Source organism: Zootoca vivipara, chromosome 8 (genome assembly GCF_965207765.1).
Source record: "Zootoca vivipara chromosome 8, rZooViv2.hap1.1, whole genome shotgun sequence".
Lineage (NCBI taxonomy): Eukaryota > Metazoa > Chordata > Lepidosauria > Squamata > Lacertidae > Zootoca > Zootoca vivipara.
Window position 1 is genome coordinate 52,007,027 of NC_142591.1, and position 18,028 is coordinate 52,025,054.

At 40.4% G+C, this 18,028-nt stretch overlaps 1 protein-coding gene across 4 annotated transcripts in view; it reads right to left on the reverse strand.

Annotated features, from left to right (window-relative positions):
- Positions 1–1,283: 1,283 nt before the first annotated feature.
- Positions 1,284–18,028, reverse strand: part of TOX (thymocyte selection associated high mobility group box) — a 197,014-nt gene continuing 180,269 nt past the window's right edge. For all 4 annotated transcript variants that reach the window (XM_035125639.3, XM_035125638.3, XM_088675561.1 and 1 more), the window contains 3 exons: positions 12,388–12,774; positions 5,513–5,664; positions 1,284–4,291 (listed from right to left, as the gene is read on the reverse strand). In XM_035125639.3, coding sequence (XP_034981530.2) covers positions 4,255–4,291; positions 5,513–5,664; positions 12,388–12,774 — 576 coding nt within the window. In that variant the 3' untranslated portion in view covers positions 1,284–4,254. The remainder of the gene's footprint in view (positions 4,292–5,512; positions 5,665–12,387; positions 12,775–18,028) is intronic.

Below are 18,028 nucleotides of genomic sequence, written 5' to 3' on the forward strand. Positions count from 1 at the left end.
CGAGCCACCGATGCATAATATTGGCTGCAATCCTATGCACCCCTTGCATCCAACTTGTACCTAAAAATCTGCACAAACCTGCACCACAGAATTGTAGAGTTGGAAGGGACCCCTGAGGGTCATCCAGCCTCTAAGACCTCCAAGGAAGGAGAGGTGACCTCCTCCCAAGGGAGTTCTTTCCACTGTCAAACAGCTCTGCCTGCCAGAAAGCTCTTCCTGATGTTTTGACAGCTCGGGGGAAGCTTGGGAGTTGCAGGCAGGTGGCGCCCCATTGCCCCACACTCCCAGGCTGCTTCCTGGGGTGGGGGAAAACCTCCCAAGCCTCCCTCGAGCTGTCCAAATGAAGGGGAAAGGCCTCTGGCAAAGCAGTGCGGCTCCCCACCTCTCATCAGGAAGCAGCACAGGAGCTGCCATTTTGTCAGCCCCCCTCAGTAAAGACACCCAGGGCGGCCTGCACCCCCTTCCTACGTCACTAACAACATGTGACTTAATACTTGCTCCATAATCTTTAACCTTTTCTATATGGTTAAAACAGACATGCAAGAAAGGTAGGGAATGATGCAGGCTGGGATTGGAGGCCTTAAAAATGAAAATGACTTCAAACGGGAAATCTGGAAAGGTTGCTAGCCTCTTGTATAATTTGTGGACATCTTTCATATAACTAAACTATTCTCAGAGTTGCATTTTGCAGTTTGAAATATATGTTTTAGTCTTCCACCTATCATTCAAAATATTTTACCAGTGATGCTATATTTAACATGCAAAATGCTTTAAATGTATGGTGCTTTCCAGAAAGGATATCCTGAGCTTGATAACATGGGTATGGCTGCAATCTTATACTCACCTCTGGCTACATAAACTTATACTTTGCTTCCAGGTACATAAACTCAGTTATGGGTAGATAAATATAAGATTGCACTGTATATAAATCATATTTAAAAGTGGTTGCTGTGCAAATATGCACTAAGTCGGACATTTAAGTGAGTTTTCAGGATCCTATTATAATTGCTCTAGGCAAGTAAATACTGTAGCTACTCTCATTTTCAAGACTGCAATTTTGATCTCTAGGCTGAACATTTGCCGGTACAGTAATAACGTGAAATAGCACATTGCACTAATCAGGCCAAGTTTCCACAGAATGTGTGTTAGGGAACAACCACTCATGCAGTTATGTAATGTGCATTTGCTCTGTGGAAACATGACTAAAATACCTCCAAGCAGTGCAAAGGGGTGAGGTTTTAACCTCCAGTGTATACTTGAACAGCAACACCACCACACAGAAGTTCTTTAATTATGACATACGTTTTATTGACATTAATATTTGCTTCTAGTTTGAACCTTGGTTGGCTACTGAAATTAATAAATGGTATTCTGTGACAGCACAGCCTCTCTAGCAAAGATATTGATAACACAGCACTCTCCCATCAAATCCTGGTAAAGCTGATTCCCGTAACTGCCAACTGCTTCTCTCTTTGTAGAATTATTCTGAGTGGGAAATGAAATTTTACTATAACAGAATTTAATAGGAAATATTATCTAATTGTTAGTGCTGGTTTATTTCTAAAACACTCAACATAAAGACAATAAAACCATGAATGTAATTGTGACTTCCTATATGGATTCAAGACAAGAAAATTAGAACTCAGCTATAGCCATTTGAATAATCACATCTGATCTGCATTATTTATTAGTTATTACATGCTCAAGTGATTCAAGTTTGTACATTGCCTAATTTCATTTCAAAGCAAACATAATGTCCTTTTCAGGCATTTTACATCTTTTTCTTTTGGATTGGATTAACACAATATCTCTATTTCATATATGAAATAGAAGCCAGATGAATCGCAATTTAACCAGTACAAGTTTGCCACCCTGAGCATCCCTTAAGATGAGAATACTAGATTTTCCCAAACAGGAGATATGAATTGCCTGGCAGAGCTTGTAGCCAAGAGTAAGTGGACAAAAGGAAACAGGAATTACACCAGCTTGCTCAAAACATAATTTGATCCTCTGTTTGGATGGGGAGAAGGAGAACTCTTAAGGAAACAAAGATAGGATCCAAAAAATTAAGAGTGCTACCTTCAATGTCAATTGGAGGCTGATTGGTTAACTCTGTCTCTGGCATAGTCAATATACAGATGGGAGAACTGGCCATAGCTGCCAAGTTATCCCTTTTTTACAGGGATTTTCCCTTATGCTGAATAGGCTTCCTCGCGAGAAAAGTGAAAACTTGGCAGCTATGGAACTGGCAGTGTTTGACACACCTACAACATCCCTTATTCATTATTCATCCCTTCCTAAGTAGGCCCATTTCCATTTGGAGGACCATGGATGGATTCATCTCAGAATGGGTTATTCATAACTATTCATGTTCTAAACCAAGGGGTAGCCAACGTGGTTCCTCCAGATAGTGTTGGACTACAACTTTCATCCTCCCCAATGTGACTAATAGTCAGGATTTATGGGAACTGTGGTCCAATATTATCTGGAGGGTACCATGTTGGACTTCCCTTAATCTAAGTGGTAAAAATACTCAGTTTTGGCCTCTCTTAATCACTATTCTACTCTTGGGCCATTCAGTGGTTACTGAAGAATTTAGCCCTGTTCTTGCTACTTCCTACTCATAAAAATTATGACATAGCCCTTTTTGCCTTCATAACTGAAGTATTTTTGGTAACTTTACATTTTGGTTTCTTTTTTCCATTATAATTCACCTTTGTTTTTTGGGGCAAATGTTCTCTGAATGCCAAAGGCATCCATTTAAAACAGTGGCACTGCTCCAGTTGCCCCAATACATTATATGGAGCTGCATTCATGTAGGGGCTTCTTTGCTGTCGTCTGTAGGCACAGGAATGAGCTGTGCATGTAACACCATTCCTACCTATGTGCAGAAAGCTTCCCTTCATAGAAGAGAATGGGGAAGTCCCTGTGCACATCAGACTTTTGACGTACTCTATATCACCTTATCTAGTCTTCACTAATGTGATCTAGGTAACTTGTGACTAGAGATACAGGGAAGTTTGTTAAGGATTTAGCTCCCCCTCCCTCTACTTATTTAAATTTTGGTCACAGATCAACTTAGGAAGTATAGAATAAATGTTGATTACCTTCATTTTCTGCCATGAAAAGCTGGTTTGGCTTTATTCATATCACTGTAAAAACTAAACTAAAAGTATTCACACCAGCAGCAAATACATTGATGCCAACAAAAGTAGTTTAAAAAAATCTTCTTTAAGATGCTAACAAATTTACTTACAAACACCTATATTTATTATTTCATAAATAGGCGCAACAGCTTCCATAAAAAAGATTAAATACAGACACAGTATGAAGAAACAATAATACATAGCCGTATGTAAAGGTTATAATTTAGATGTTTCCAATCTGTTTCAGCATCTAATAAAATATCAAGAAAGCATTTGGCCGTTTTATACATAAGAGGACGTAAATGACGTTTACTAACCATTACACATAAAGTGATAAAAAAGCAGTTTTAGGCAGTACAAAATAAATGTGTTTGCTCTTTTCCCAACACTAAACTTTTTTTTTTTGTATAACTAATGACAGAAAGCCAATTTCTGTTTAATTAAATTCATTTGGGAATAATTTCCCTTTTTTCTTTCAAAGAGTTTGAAAATATAGAACTATTAGTCAGTTGCTTAAAAATGAAGTAAAAATATGAATGTTTGCCAATTTAACCCCCTTTGTGAAATCAATAAACTGGAATGAGCCAGTTTCAAATTACAATTAGCTACAAAAACATTCACATTTTATACTCTAGGAGAGTGTAACATAGATGCTATTTACAAACTTGCTATGACTGCTACATCAAGCCATTTAAAAAGTCTTTAGTAGTTTCATATAAACACCCATTATGAAAACCAATGGAAAATCCAGGACTTTTATCCAAGACATCTACAGTTGCTAAGGCAGTTACTAGCGCAGCACTTCACAGCAAAAATAAAAACCAACATAAAATCTGAATGGTCCAAGCCTCCTTCCTAAATGAAAGAAGAAAAGCAACGTCCATTTAAAGGATGCTGAAGGAGAAAGAAAAAGAAACAAGGGGGTGGAGGAAGGAGCAAGACTATTTTCCCCCAGAGTGAATGACCCACCAGCTTAAATAGTCCTAAGTGCTTAGCAACTTATATTTTCTAAATAAATGCAGAACTGCCTTGACTGCATATAGCAATCTGGGATGAAAAGACTTCCCTGCATTCCTCAGTGGAAAGAAGAGGCGCTTTCCCAAACTGTTCAGGTAAGGTACAAAGCTTTGTCCCTCTGCATGGCCCTGTTGAGAAAGAATTTGGGGGGCGGGGAGAGAAAAGAGAATTACATTTAGTGTTGACATTCAAAACCACATGTTAAGCCTTGAGATCAGTGTTTTGATATCTTAAGCAGGCCAGAAGTGTTAGCAAAGTCCCCCAGTTCCGGGCCAAAGACAGGCATGCAATTCCAGCCAAGGCTCCAGGGAGCACCGCAGCCAAGCAGGGAGTAAGCCTATGCCCCTTTATAAACCAACGTATCTGACTGCCTCTTCCCACCAGAAGTCTTTGAACATAAATGCTCTGAACACAAAGCATCTTTGCTTGGCTGTGCACATGAAAACAGAAAAGCACAGGCTCTTTCTAATGCTGGGGAAACTGTGGCTCTCCACATGTTGTTTGGACTATCACTCCCATCACCCCTGACCAATGGCCACCCTGTCTGGGGTTGATGGGAAAAGCACCCTGGTCTGTATTTGGACCTGTGGGAGAGAGCATCGTCCAACAACTTCTAGAGGGCTACAGGTTCCCCATCACTGTATTAGACACATTTAATATTCTTCCTTATTTAAGCAAGCTGACCAATATCCCAGACACCCCATCACTTTAGAAGCAATGTGGTACAGAGGCAGGTGGCTGCTGAGAGGAGGAAAGGGCCATGAACCCCACCCTATTTGTAGATCTCCATTTATTGGATAAGGAGTGTGTAGTCTGTGACCACTAGGAGAAGTGCAGAGAGAAGAAACACTATGGTGCATCTGCAGCAGCACGACTGTATGCCTTCATCTGCCCCAGCTGCAACAAAACATGTCTCTCCCATATTGGTTTCTACAGCCACTGTAACCTTCCAACAGGTTGACTTCATCCCCAAATGTGCACTCCTTCATTGTCTCCTGAGACAGACAGCTGCCAACAAGGTAATATTCTCTTCTGTTTACTGTAGTGGTTGGACACAATTTTCCATTTCTCTCATTGATTTCAGTGGAGGGTGAGTTTTATTTGCAATTAATTATGTGCAGTACTGCAGCCCTTGTTCTCTTAAATAACAGTCTCCCTAATATTGGTCTGATGTAAAGCAAGCCACTGCTTGTTTATTATTATTTTCACTAGACATCTGTTAGTAACCAAAGGCATCAGAACCCTGTAATCTGAGCTAAATGATAAATATAAAAATAGATACCACAATTGTTGCCCAGCTTTTGTCATAAATATTACTCAACACAAGGTGGCATTCACTGGCTGCTCACCCATTACTGCAGTAATCATTATTCCAGTCCACACTCTGTGCTGGGGGATTTCTGCACCCTGAACGAACATACTCCATCGCTTGGGTAACAACTTGTGCAGCTGTAGATGTTGGGTTGATAATATTCTGGTAATCAGGCTGGAGAGTAAAACCCTAAAAAAAAAAGGGGGGGGGAGAATTCAAAATAAGGTTTGCAGATCGAAGTTAACCTCTTAACTGAAAGTTCTGACAAAGTACCATGTTGTACTTCTACATTTTCAAACTTGAAAAAAAAGAAAAGAAAATAGAAGGATGCTTGTGCTTTTCCAAAAGGAAAAAAAAACACACACATTCTTTTAATTGGTTGAGAAGAAATGCTAGATAACACACTGCAATAGTGCAGAACTCGGAGACAAAGAACAGAGACATTTTAAAGCCATGAAAAACAACTCATTCAACACGGGAAAATAAAAGAAAGGTCTGTGTGTTTCTTACAGCTCGTATTTCGATTCAACCCAAGGATACACTATTAGTTAATTCCAAGAATATGCAACAGAATCTTTTTGAAGGATGCAGGCAGCAGGTGGCTGAGTGTTTTATTAGACTACACCTATTCACAATTATTGTTCTCAAACCCCTTTTATTTGGTTCAGTCACAAAAGGACCATCTGCTCCTTCTTTTATTTGCACTTCTCTCTCAACTACACAAAAATTCAACTAAGGCTTTTTAACAGTTGTTGGACTAATGTAGCAAAAGCAGCATAAAAACCCAACTTGCTGTTGTTTTCAGCCAAGAGTGAGAATGCCTAAATGCTGTTTGCCAAAATCAGCAGAGTACATCAGATTTTCAAGAATGGTATGTATTGATTTGCAGTACAGTATTTAGCTTAAATATACAGAGAACATTGCTGAAAGGTCAGAAGCACTTTTTGCGCAGAAACACTATTATACACCCACCAATTCTGACTAGAAGAGAACAGAGATGAACCTCCTGATGACATCAGAAAGTGGCACACTAACTAAAATAAAGGTTTCATTTTGCTATGTAGAGCCTATCTGGTTGAAATGGTACTTTTTATGACCCTTGTTTGCATTTGGCAAATACAATAAATGCCTAGTTCAAACCGAGAGTTTAACATATAAATGGAGAGTTATTAGAACACTTTTTCTTTTTCTTTTGAAATCCTATTATTTAAGCCTGTGTGATGTAGTGGTTAGGGGAGATGGGAGACCAGGGCACAAATTCCCACTGGGTGACCTTGGGTCAGTCACTGTCTCTCACACTAGCCTACCTCACAGGGTGGTTGCGAGGATAAATTGGGAAGAATTATGTGCAGCCCTTTGAGCTCCTTGGAGACAAAGTTGAAATATAAATATAAACATAAATAAAAATGAGTTCATTATTAACAAACCTGTATCCACTTTTCTACCATAAGATGAAATCTAATGTTGCTACCTAAAATATAAGATTGGTGCAAATGTAATTGTGGCTCCTAAGTGATCTTCAGAAACCGTCGCTGAGAACTAGCACTCCCATTTCACAGGTCCTCAGTTCCCTTGAGCAAATTCTCTCTTAAATAGTTCACTGGCACTAAAGTCAAAGTAACATCATGGCTATTTATTTATTTAAATTATTTTTAGTTCCACCCTTCGTCCAATGATCTTAAGGCAGGTTATACTTCTGTTAAAATCACAGTCAATAAAACAGAAAGTGAAAAGAGCAGATGAAAGCAATGATAAAATCAGCATAACTGAAAACCCCAAAGGAACATCTCATTAGAAGCTCCCTTTTTGTCTGACCTGGGTGGCAGTGGCTCTCAAGGGTTTCAGACAGGGAATCTTTCTTAGCCCTACCTGCAGATGCTGGGGACTGAATCAGGGACCACCCGGATACAAAACAGATGTTCTACCACTGAGCTATGGCCCTTTTCACTGCAGTGCCAGACTAAAATGCCTGAAAGGATTTGTGAAACAGATATTTGTTTACTTGGCGCTGGAATGCTAACAAAACCAGCACCCGTTGTGCTTCCAGGAAGAGGGTATTTCACAACCATCGTGGAAAAGGCCCTATCTCATGTCACCACATGGTGTATCTTCCTTTGGTGGGACTCTAATGGTGGCACCTGATAAAGCAGGCTGATAGAGGGAGAAACATGCCTTCAGATATTTGGGTCCCAATGCATTTAGAGCTCTACATGTTAGCACCAGCAGCTTAAAATCAGCTCAGAAACGTATAGGCAGGCAATAAAGATCTTTCAGTATTGGTGTTACATGGTCACAGACCACACTCTGCCAGACGTATTCTGCCCTAATTGAAGTTTCCAGGTCATTTTTTAACGATATCCCCATGTAAAACACATTACATTAATCCAGATGGAAGGTTACCAGAGCATGAGTCACTGTGACTACGTTATCTATATTCAGGAAATACCATAGCTGTTAACCAGATTTTCCATTTGACCAGTCTTTGAGATTGCTATCTGAAGTGGGTCTCAGAAAACTATGTTTCTGAAGTTTTCAGAATACAAATCTGCCTATCTCATAATGCTCTAATGTCTTGCAAATTGAATGTAATTTGTCTGAGAAGTCCACTTGCAATTCAAAATGTAAAATGAAATTCTCCACATACACAAAAAACTGGTTACAGGTAGGTAGCCGTGTTGGTCTGGATCGAAGTAAAATAAAAAAATTCCTTCAGTAGCACCTTAAAGACCAACTAAGTTTTTATTTTGGTATGAGCTTTCGTGTGCATGCACACTTCTTCAGATACGAAAAAACTGCTTTCAGTTTATGTCTAAACCCTGAGCACTAAGTACTGCTCAGGCAGAGCTAAGCATCGTCTCTAAAGGATTATTTTTTAGGATTCAGCGTGGAGGGCTATGACCTCAACGAAGTACATGGAAGCTCCCCCAATCCTAATGACCTATAGATACCCCTTCTCTCTCTAGCCTCTATTTTCTCCATCTTTTAAGCTTATGGTGAGACCAACAGGTCCTTGCTGGTCCAGAACCCTGTTTCTCACAATAGCCAAGCAGAGGACTCAGCACATATAATCTGATTGCAACACTTGCCTTTCACCCAAAGCTCCAGTACTTCCCCATGATTGCCCATAGTACAGGAAAAAACACCCTTTGCTCGCTTTGTCTAAAATGTCACTAGTGCACAGGATTTCAATTAGGACTTACACATGCAGAAGATACAGCCTAAATCAGAATACTATGCTGTGCCTGCTTTGTTGACTTGTCTACAAGCTTCTCCATGCTCATTTATAAGCTTCAACCCTCAAACAAACAACTGTCTCACTAAATTGTGATTTTAGTATTCTTAAGTCAAAGCATGTACTAAAGCTGACAATGCAAATGGAGCCTATATTTCGTATAGTATAGCTCCTTCAGCTGTCAAGTGTGTGATTTGATGTTTATATTGGAAGTGCTTTGGAACTGTCTAATTTGAGGCTTATATTGGAACTGTCAGCTCTGATTAGTGGCTTTTATTGAATTTCGACTAATGGCTCTTACTTTCGTTTGTTTTTCCTATGTACAAAAGCAGTCACAGTTATGGATACTGATTGAAAACAACAAGGAACAAAATATGTCATACCATAATTAATAGTTCTTTGAACCTTGGGTTATCAGGATTCCTTATTAATGAAGGCTCCCTTCTCCCCTGTTACAAGCCAACAGAACAGATGTAGGAGCTTCCCACAACCCAGGAAATCATGTTGCTGTTCTAATATTTGCCCAAAAGGTTTAAGCCAAAGCTAACAAAATATAACTGAAGAGTTTTAGAATTGCAAAGCTAACAAAAGGCCAAGTTTCTTGGCTACTGTTTCAAGCAGTCTATAATATTCACTGGACGCTTGTGCCACTCTGATGCAGAATGGCTTAAATAGAATTTTATGTAAGGGTTTTGCAAACAACAATGCAATAAAAAATATCAGAAAATGGATGCTCTGTGGGCTAATGAGACAATGCCAAATGTTTTGCTTTGTAATGCTCAAGATAAAATCAGCAACTGTTTTGCAACATGCCTCAAATTTTAAGTTTTATTTTCTTGCGCCAGATTGAAATAAAAATAGGGGACTTGATAAAGATTAATTTGATGTCAGACGGGACATTTGCTCTTTAATTAGATTTCTGTATCCCTAGCTGGGTTTTTTGTGTGCGACTGTAGCAAGTACTAAAAAGCCTGCAGCAGAACCTAAAGTGCGATCCTCATCTCTACACTTTACCGGGAACTAATTTCATTTCCTGCCTGTCTGGAGAGGTATTTTCAACAGGCATCAATGTTTTTGTCTTCACAACTGATTTATTCATCAATCTCAATGTGATGTTTTTTAAAACCTTTAAATTGCATCCAAATCCTAAAGCATCTGTTTATTACACAAGGAAATTGAAAATATGTCTGTGTGATATCATACAAAGATTTCCCCTTAAGGTTATAAGGACAGTTGACAGATATTAATGATTCCCTCTCCCCATGCCTGTTAGCCACATTCAGAAACATGGTACGTGGGGGAAATAGAGGGCGGGGGAAAGAAAGAGTGGCCAAAAAAAAAAAGCATGCCAGAGAACTGACGGGATAAAAACAGTTCGGAAGAAGTAAAGCTGCAATGTCTGAAAAGGCTACCCATGTGATCACATTGCAACGGAAGTGATAAAAATAAAGAACGGCATTGTAGGCCTTCTATCGTGGCAACATAGAAAAACAATAGATTAGTAGGTCAGTACTCCTATCTCTAGTTCAACACAGCCTTCCCCAAGCTGGTGACTTCTAGATGGTTTGAAACCACACGTTCCCTCATCCCTGACCAAGCTGGCTGGGGCTAATGGTGGAAGTTACGGACCAAAAAATATCTAGAGGCCACCAGCTTGGGGAAGGCTGGTGTGACAGAACAGGAGAGTGAACATCACACTAGCACTATGAGGATAGAGGTATGTATATGTGATAGTTACCTCTCATGTAATAAATGACAAAAAACCTGTATGAAACAAGTCTTTCACATGACAGGCAGGCAGTCAATATTCTAGGAAGTTAATCAGAGTGCTCGCAAATCTTTGCAAACACACAGTAGACATTCAGTAGGTAGACTTTGGGTTCCTTATACATGACTTTTGTTCTGTTTTATTGAAAACAGCAATGGAATTTCATTGGGGCTGTTGATTCATTTTACGTATCTCTCTCTCATTTTAGGAGTATCTGCGTTACCAAAAACCAGACAGTTTTACACACATAATGGCAACAATGTTTCTGTTACCATGTTCTCTGGAAGATGTGGGGAAATGGTGTGGGTTGTTGTTTTTTAATTAAAAAAAAGAATTGTAGTGCTTTTTGTTTTCAGTGTGAACACAAAATTCCTGTATAAATGTCTTGTTAGCCCATGAAAATCAAAAGAAATGTGACTAATTTAGCTAGACTTTATTTAGGTCGCATTTTTCTAATGAAGCTCATGATTTAGAAGGTAATATCTGACAGGTGACCTGTGCGAAACTTCTGAGAGGGGCAATGAATCTAAGTGAATGAGCAACATAATGGATTCATTATAACATACATAAGTTAAAGCACATTGGGGGAAAATAATTGGGGAAACTTTCATATGTTGAGAATCTAAATTAACTGACACCGCTTAGGAAAAAGCTCTGGTCACCTGAGTGCACACTAAATGAAAACATCTGAATAATGCCTAGCACTGAGGGCAGGGTCACAAAAGTCCACAAACAAGATGCTACTGATTTCATATTGCAATATAAATTGATGGTATGCCTCTTATAACCTGTCTTTTAATGTTCCAAAAACAGTATCTCAGAAAGAAGAGACTAAGAGAATATCAAGTGTGGTTCTTTCATTTTGGGGCTGAGGAACAAGTACTTTGATATTCTGGTTGACATAACACAATGTAGAATAAGGCCCATCTGAACTCTGCTATTCATTTCCCTCTGACTTGATGCTTTCCAGAAGTTTTGAATTTCAGCTCCCATCAGCCTCAGCTTGCACAGCCAATGGTCAGAGATATGGGAGTTGTAAGCTTAGGGGAAGACTCCTCTTAAGTGCTGTTGATGAATAAAAAGAATAAAACACAGTACTGGGATTCAGAATGATTAATGGTATGAATTATGGCTCTAATTGCCACAACATTTCTCTCCTTTGTTTGCATAAGTTCTAATAGCATTCACACACACACCAGAAATGGACAGGGGGAGCAAGTGCTCAGAACCTCCTGGCATCTCCCTACTTCTATATGGAATGAACTACAGTGGTACCTCGGTTTAAGTACACAATTGGTTCCGGAAGTCTGTACTTAACCTGAAGCGTACTTAACCTGAAGCGAATTTTTCCACTGAAAGTAAAGGAAAGTGAATTAATCCGTTCCAGACGGGTCCGCAGAGTACTTAAACTGAAAGTACTCAAACCAAAGCGTACTTAAACCGAGGTATGACTGTAGTTCACTTGTTGCTATCACAAAGGAAGTAGCATAGTTGTGGGACATCAGAAAGTCCCAGGTTCTTGGCATCTCCAGCCAAGGAACTGCTAGTCACAGTGAGCAATATTTGGGTAGACAAACCTTAAACCTATGGTCTGACTCAGGCTAAAGCAGCTTCCTGTGTTCAACAAGGCTACGAAGTGGCCTCAAGCTTGGAAGAAGATAGGTTCACATATAATAACCAGCTGAGCTTCTGCTTTGCTCATGCTAGCCTGCAAGTTGTCTACACACGTGTGACTTTTTATATGGTTAGAGAACAGGAACCACCTGGTTTTCCTCCATAGGAAGAAGCAGATTTCTGGGGATCATAACTCGCAGCTGCAATATGAAACCTGGAACTCTGAGCCAATGCAAAAATGGGAAGTAACACAAATATTAATGCATCATCAGAGATTAAAAACATAAGTAGGACTTACTTGTTGCATTGTAGGTGAATGTAAAGCAGACTGGACCTGCATTGGTAGCTGGTTCCCAATGGACTGCTGCATTGTAAGTGGCTGGTGTTGTTGTATACTGAGGTGCGGGTGAAGAGGAGGACTCATCTGAAGGGATGGAGGTGGAGACACAGCCATATTGGCTATGGAAACAGTCACTGGCATTTGGCTGTTAGGCTTAGGTGCTATATTCCTAGGAATATTGGGATGTATGGCTGTTATGTGATGATTCATTCCTCCTTGTTGGTGGTAATGGGAATTTAGATACAATGCCGAATGAGGCTGTGTAGATCCATGGAATACTGACTGCTTTGTGTTCATCATCTGAGGTTGCTGGGATACCTTAACATCCACAGGTTCATTGTAGCTCTGTTCAGAAAAAAAAAAAACACCAGACAATACTTAAAGGCTGTTAGTGCTGTTAGCATGATAGCCAAAGTGACTGAATGCATGACATGGTTACGAATGTACAAAGGCCCCTGCTGAATCAGAGCAAAGGGCTGTTTAGTCCATCATTCTGTTCTCACAGAGGCTAAGCAGATGCTTATGGAAAGACTAAAGCAGGGCATGTCTGCAACAAGCTCTTAGTTTGTTCTGCTCGCCCAAATATAAATAATAAAAGACACAGCATTGGAAACCTAAAGGCAAGTCAAAACAAGAAGTTGTACATGACCTTGAAAATAAGAGCCAGGAATTAGAGAAACATTTTCCTGTCATGAATATGTCCAGCTATGTAACATACCACTTACTGACTTGCATCCTTAATATTTTCTCTCTCCCCCTGACCTCACTGGTTTCCTCCTACTATCTCTTGCCTCTGCATTCACTTTCATTCTCATTGAGTTGAAGTCTTTGGGCTCACCCACATTTCTGCTTGTGCCAAGCCTAGAAAGCGCAGGTCCGAGCAGTTTTATGCTTGAGCCACACCTTCTAGACATGGTTCTGAGCAGCTTCCCCCTCTCAAACCCCCTCTTTAGTGATAGATCAAACAAATGGCAATATGGGGAAAACTGGAATTGCTGTTTGCTCTGACTGATCACTAAAGAACAGTTTTCCCTGGGAGAAAGCAGTGGGATAGGAGGCATGGCCAAGTCCTTACTGTTGTTTCTACAGTTCTATAGCTGTTTTGCATATGATTCCTTGCTCATTCCAGATGCCCATTGAGAGGTATTGAGTGGTAGATGGAAATGAGAGAAAGGGTGGGACAAGAGCAGATGAAGTGCCTAGGTGAGCATCTCCTCCAAAGTATGGCCAAGGACACTGAGCAAGGAGGGGCACATGGCTTTTATTATTATTACTTCAAAAAGAAAAGTAATGAACAGCTGTTCAGTAACTATCACATCACTATTTGTGAATGACATTGTGATACTGACAACACTACTGTTTGTAGACCACTTAGAGGTTCTACTTACAATCAAGCGATATATAAATTTTGTTAAATAAAACAACCGAGTCTTGTGTTTAGAGGCTTTTCTGCAGCTACACAGAAGATCCTTCTATAGCAGTGTTTCTCAACCGCTGTTACGCGGCACACTAGTGTGCCGTGAGACGCTGGCTGGTGTGCCGCGACGTGCGGTGACGAGAAGGGCGATTTGCATTGTCTCGTGCCTGGCGGCCGCCAATAAGCAGCACTGACCCGCCGGAAAGCAATATTTCTCCTCCTCTTTCCCAAAGCTCAGTGCAAACGAGCCTGGCGGCCGCCAATGCACAGCACTGACCCACCGGAAAGCAATATTTGGCAAGTGTTTCTTACAGTCATAATTATAATATAGGGCGGCACAGAGTTAATTTTTTAAACTTTTTTAATGGTGGTGTGCCTCGTGATTTTTTTCACGGAACAAGTGTGCCGTGGCCCAAAAAAGGTTGAGAAACACTGTTCTATAGATCTCAAGCAGGATGAAGCAGACTCATGACCGAATGCATGTGAAACTTATATGGGACGTGGGACCTGTGGCCTTCCAGGTGTTGTGAGACTCCAACTCCATTGAGCCCAAGAAGATGGGAGTTGCACTCCTCATCTCTGCCCTGGAGAGAAGTCTATGCAAGGTCTCAGAAATTACCTGCAGCAGGCTCAGCTCTACTAATTCTAGGTCATCAACCCAATATACATTCTCCAGCAACATTTTTTAAATGAAACTTTTTGGAACAATCAGTGGATAACTGTGTTTCCTAATAACTTCCATATAACATATATATATATTTAAAAGTTTATTTACATCAGTTTTCCCCACAGTCATTTCATCAGAGCTGACTTATAAACTAGATGTGCTCACATAAATGCAGCAAAGAGCAAGAGATTAACTCCCCCAGGGCTTGCCAGTGGATATGTACCTGAATAATAATTCATCTCTTAGGGAGAAGTTGAATGAATAACTAGTGGAAGGTGAAACATGCCAGGAAAAAAAGAGAGAGAGATAAAATGTTCCTTTGAAAGAAGGCAGTACTATGTCAAAACAAGAGTTGGAAGATGCATATATGCCCTTATTCTATAACCTCCATGTCACATTTCTTCCATTTACAAGTCAAAATAAGTTTAACGTTACTCCAGGCACTCTGGGGTCACTGGAGCCTGTGAAGAACCATTTGTATTCCTTTTGATGTATGCACCATCACCACCAATCAGCCAATATGCACATTACAGAAATTGGTTCATTATGCGCAATGATATACAATGAAAAAGATGATAACTTCATTTGCCCAAGTCAAGCTGTAGTAATGATGGCAACAAAAATGTATTTTCTCCAGTAAACTGAGCAAAATTAAATGGAAATGATAAAGGGAATTCAATTCTCGGCGCATAGGTAAGAATATGCGTTCCACCTGCACCCAATGTGAGATACTACTCCACTTGCACACAGAAAACCCAAACACAAGGCAATAGGTTTAAAATGTAGCTCTCTCTTTTATTATTATTATTATAGTGCCATAAAAGAAATGTTGAACCTTACTGAGGGGGAGTCATTTTCTTTCTCAATGTGAAGGGTTTTAACATTCTCTAAAGCTCTCTTAAACTGGGTGGGGATTGACTAATAGCAGGGGTCAGCAACCTTTTTCAGCCATGGGCCAGTCCACCGTCCCTCAAACCATGTAGTGGGACGGACTATATTTTGGAGAGGAAAGAAAGAACGAATTCCTATGCCCCACAAATAACCCAGAGATGCATTTTAAATAAAAGGACACATTCTACTCATGTAAAAACACGCGGATTCCCAGACTGTCCATGGGCCGGATTGAGAAGGCGATTGGGCCGCATCTGGCCCACAGGCCTTAGGTTGCCTACCCCTGACTAATAGCATTGTTTCACTGTTCTGGTGTTATGTACCCCACTAGGGTGGGGAACCATCTTCAGCCTTCAGCCTCAGAACTGCATTCCCTCAAATGCAACCTTATTGGTGGGGTGGGGGCATGCACTTGTGGTGGGTGTGGCAAAATAGGTGTGGTCAGACACACGCCACTCTCCATACAGGCAAGCACGAGTAATTATCACATTCTAGCCAGGTAAAAACACTAGAGGAGGAAACAGGTGAGGTTCAGTGAAGAGTGCGGTTTGGCAGAGGCATGGCCTGGGCAGAGTCTCAGGGGCTAGAGCAGGCACCCCCAAACTCAGCCCTCCAGATGTTTTGAGACTACAATTCCCATAATCCCTGACCACTGGTCCTGCAAGCTAGGGAACATGGGAGTTATAGGCCAAAAACATCTGGAGGGCTAAGGTTGAGGAAGCCTGGGCTAGAGATAGAGAATTACCAGCCTGCCTGGTTGGGTTGGAGGTTAATTGTTCCCTGTGTGTTGTGGGAAGTTGGACTAGATGACCCCTGGGGTCCCTTCTAATGCAACAATTCTATGATCCTAGACCCCTGCCTCTTTAGGCTGCAGCCAGCAGTGCAGGGTTGGAGAAAAAGCAGGGAGTGGTGGCAGAGAGGAGATGGGGCGAAGAATTCAGAGTACCAGAGCTGGGAAGTGACAGATTAAGGATGCTGGGACCCAGGCATTGGAAGTGCAACATCAGTGATGGTGTGAGGACGTTTGTTTGAAAGCTGAAAGGTTTTACCGGCTTAAGGGGAAAGACTTCAGTGATTTGGAAAGTGAGACTTGTTACTAAATTTGGAAAGAAAGACCTGTCTGATTTATTTGTTCTCTGTCTTCCAAAGACAGTCTAAAATTTGTAAAGTGTTTAAAACATCTATGCCAAGTCCTAGGATATTGGAATTGTAGACATGGACAAGCAGGCAGCTCTGGTGAAAGGGCAATCATAATAACAAAGTGCAAGACTTAATTAATTCATATTCTTTAGGGGACATATAATAATATTTGCTTATATTTTTAGCCATCTAAATACTGTTATGATAATACCCTTTATTCAGGTTTCAATGGGGATTTTTATGTGTCTGCACATTTGAATAATGATAGGGTTTTACAAGGAATGAAATTATCTCCATACATGCTTTTATAAACACTGGTTGAGTTATATTTTTACCTGTTTATATCTCAGATCATCTCATATATCTATTTTCTTTTATTCATAATAATATATGTAGTCTCTTATGTAAATATTTGAATAAACAGATTATAATATTTTTAAAAGAGACTTGATGCCAGATGAAGTATGGACTTAACCAGAACTATGGACTTAACATCATCCTGCACCTGAGTCCCAAAGTAGCCCCCTAACTAGGGTTGCCAGACTCAATAGAGGACAGGACTTCTGTGCCTTTAATTGCCCTGTCCTCTATTGAGTCTGGCAACCCTACCCCTAACAAATGTAGCTGTTCTCCAAAGGAGGAAAGGTACTGCCTAAATCGTTCATGAAATGAATGTTACATGTTAGATACTCTATTTGATTGCATATAGAAGGGGCCCCAGTTTGATCTAAATAGCACGTTATCTTTTGAAATAAAATAAGGCATGTTTTAGGGATGCGGGTGGCGCAGTGGTCTAAACCACAGAGCCTAGCCCTAGGGCTTGCTGATAGGAAGGTTGGCAGTTCGAATCCCCGCGACGGGGTGAGCTCCCGTTGTTCGGTCCCAGCTCCTGCCCACCTAGCAGTTCGAAAGCACGTCAAGTGCAAGTAGATAAATAGGTACCCCTCTGGTGGGAAGGTAAACAGCGTTTCTGTGCGCTGCTCTGGTTTGCCAGAAGCGGCTTAGTCATGCTGGCCACATGACCCGGAAGCTGTACGCCAGCTCTCTTGGCCAATAAAGCAAGATGTGCGCCGCAACCCCAGAGTCGTCTGTGACTGGACCTACCGGCAATGGTCAGTGGTACCTTTAAAGCATGTTTTATATGCTAAGCTTCTAGAGCTGCCTCCATAAAATACTTTATAAATATCGACTCATCAGGTAAACTAACATATCTACTATCAGCCTGAACACAAAAATGCCATGTTAAGCAATAAAAGTGCTTGCTTTTTAAAAATTCAAAATTGTAATTCACAGCATTTTAAATAAGGCTATACAATTTGCTATACAAACTACTAGCAAAAGTAGTAAAAGTTGCAACTAAGGGCAATGCAAAAGCTTAGTCAGTATTATAAATAATATCATAATCTGAATAGCATTATAAAAAAAAGCTTTGTAATGTGATTTTTTACTTTATATATTTATTTCCACACACATCAAACAGCTTG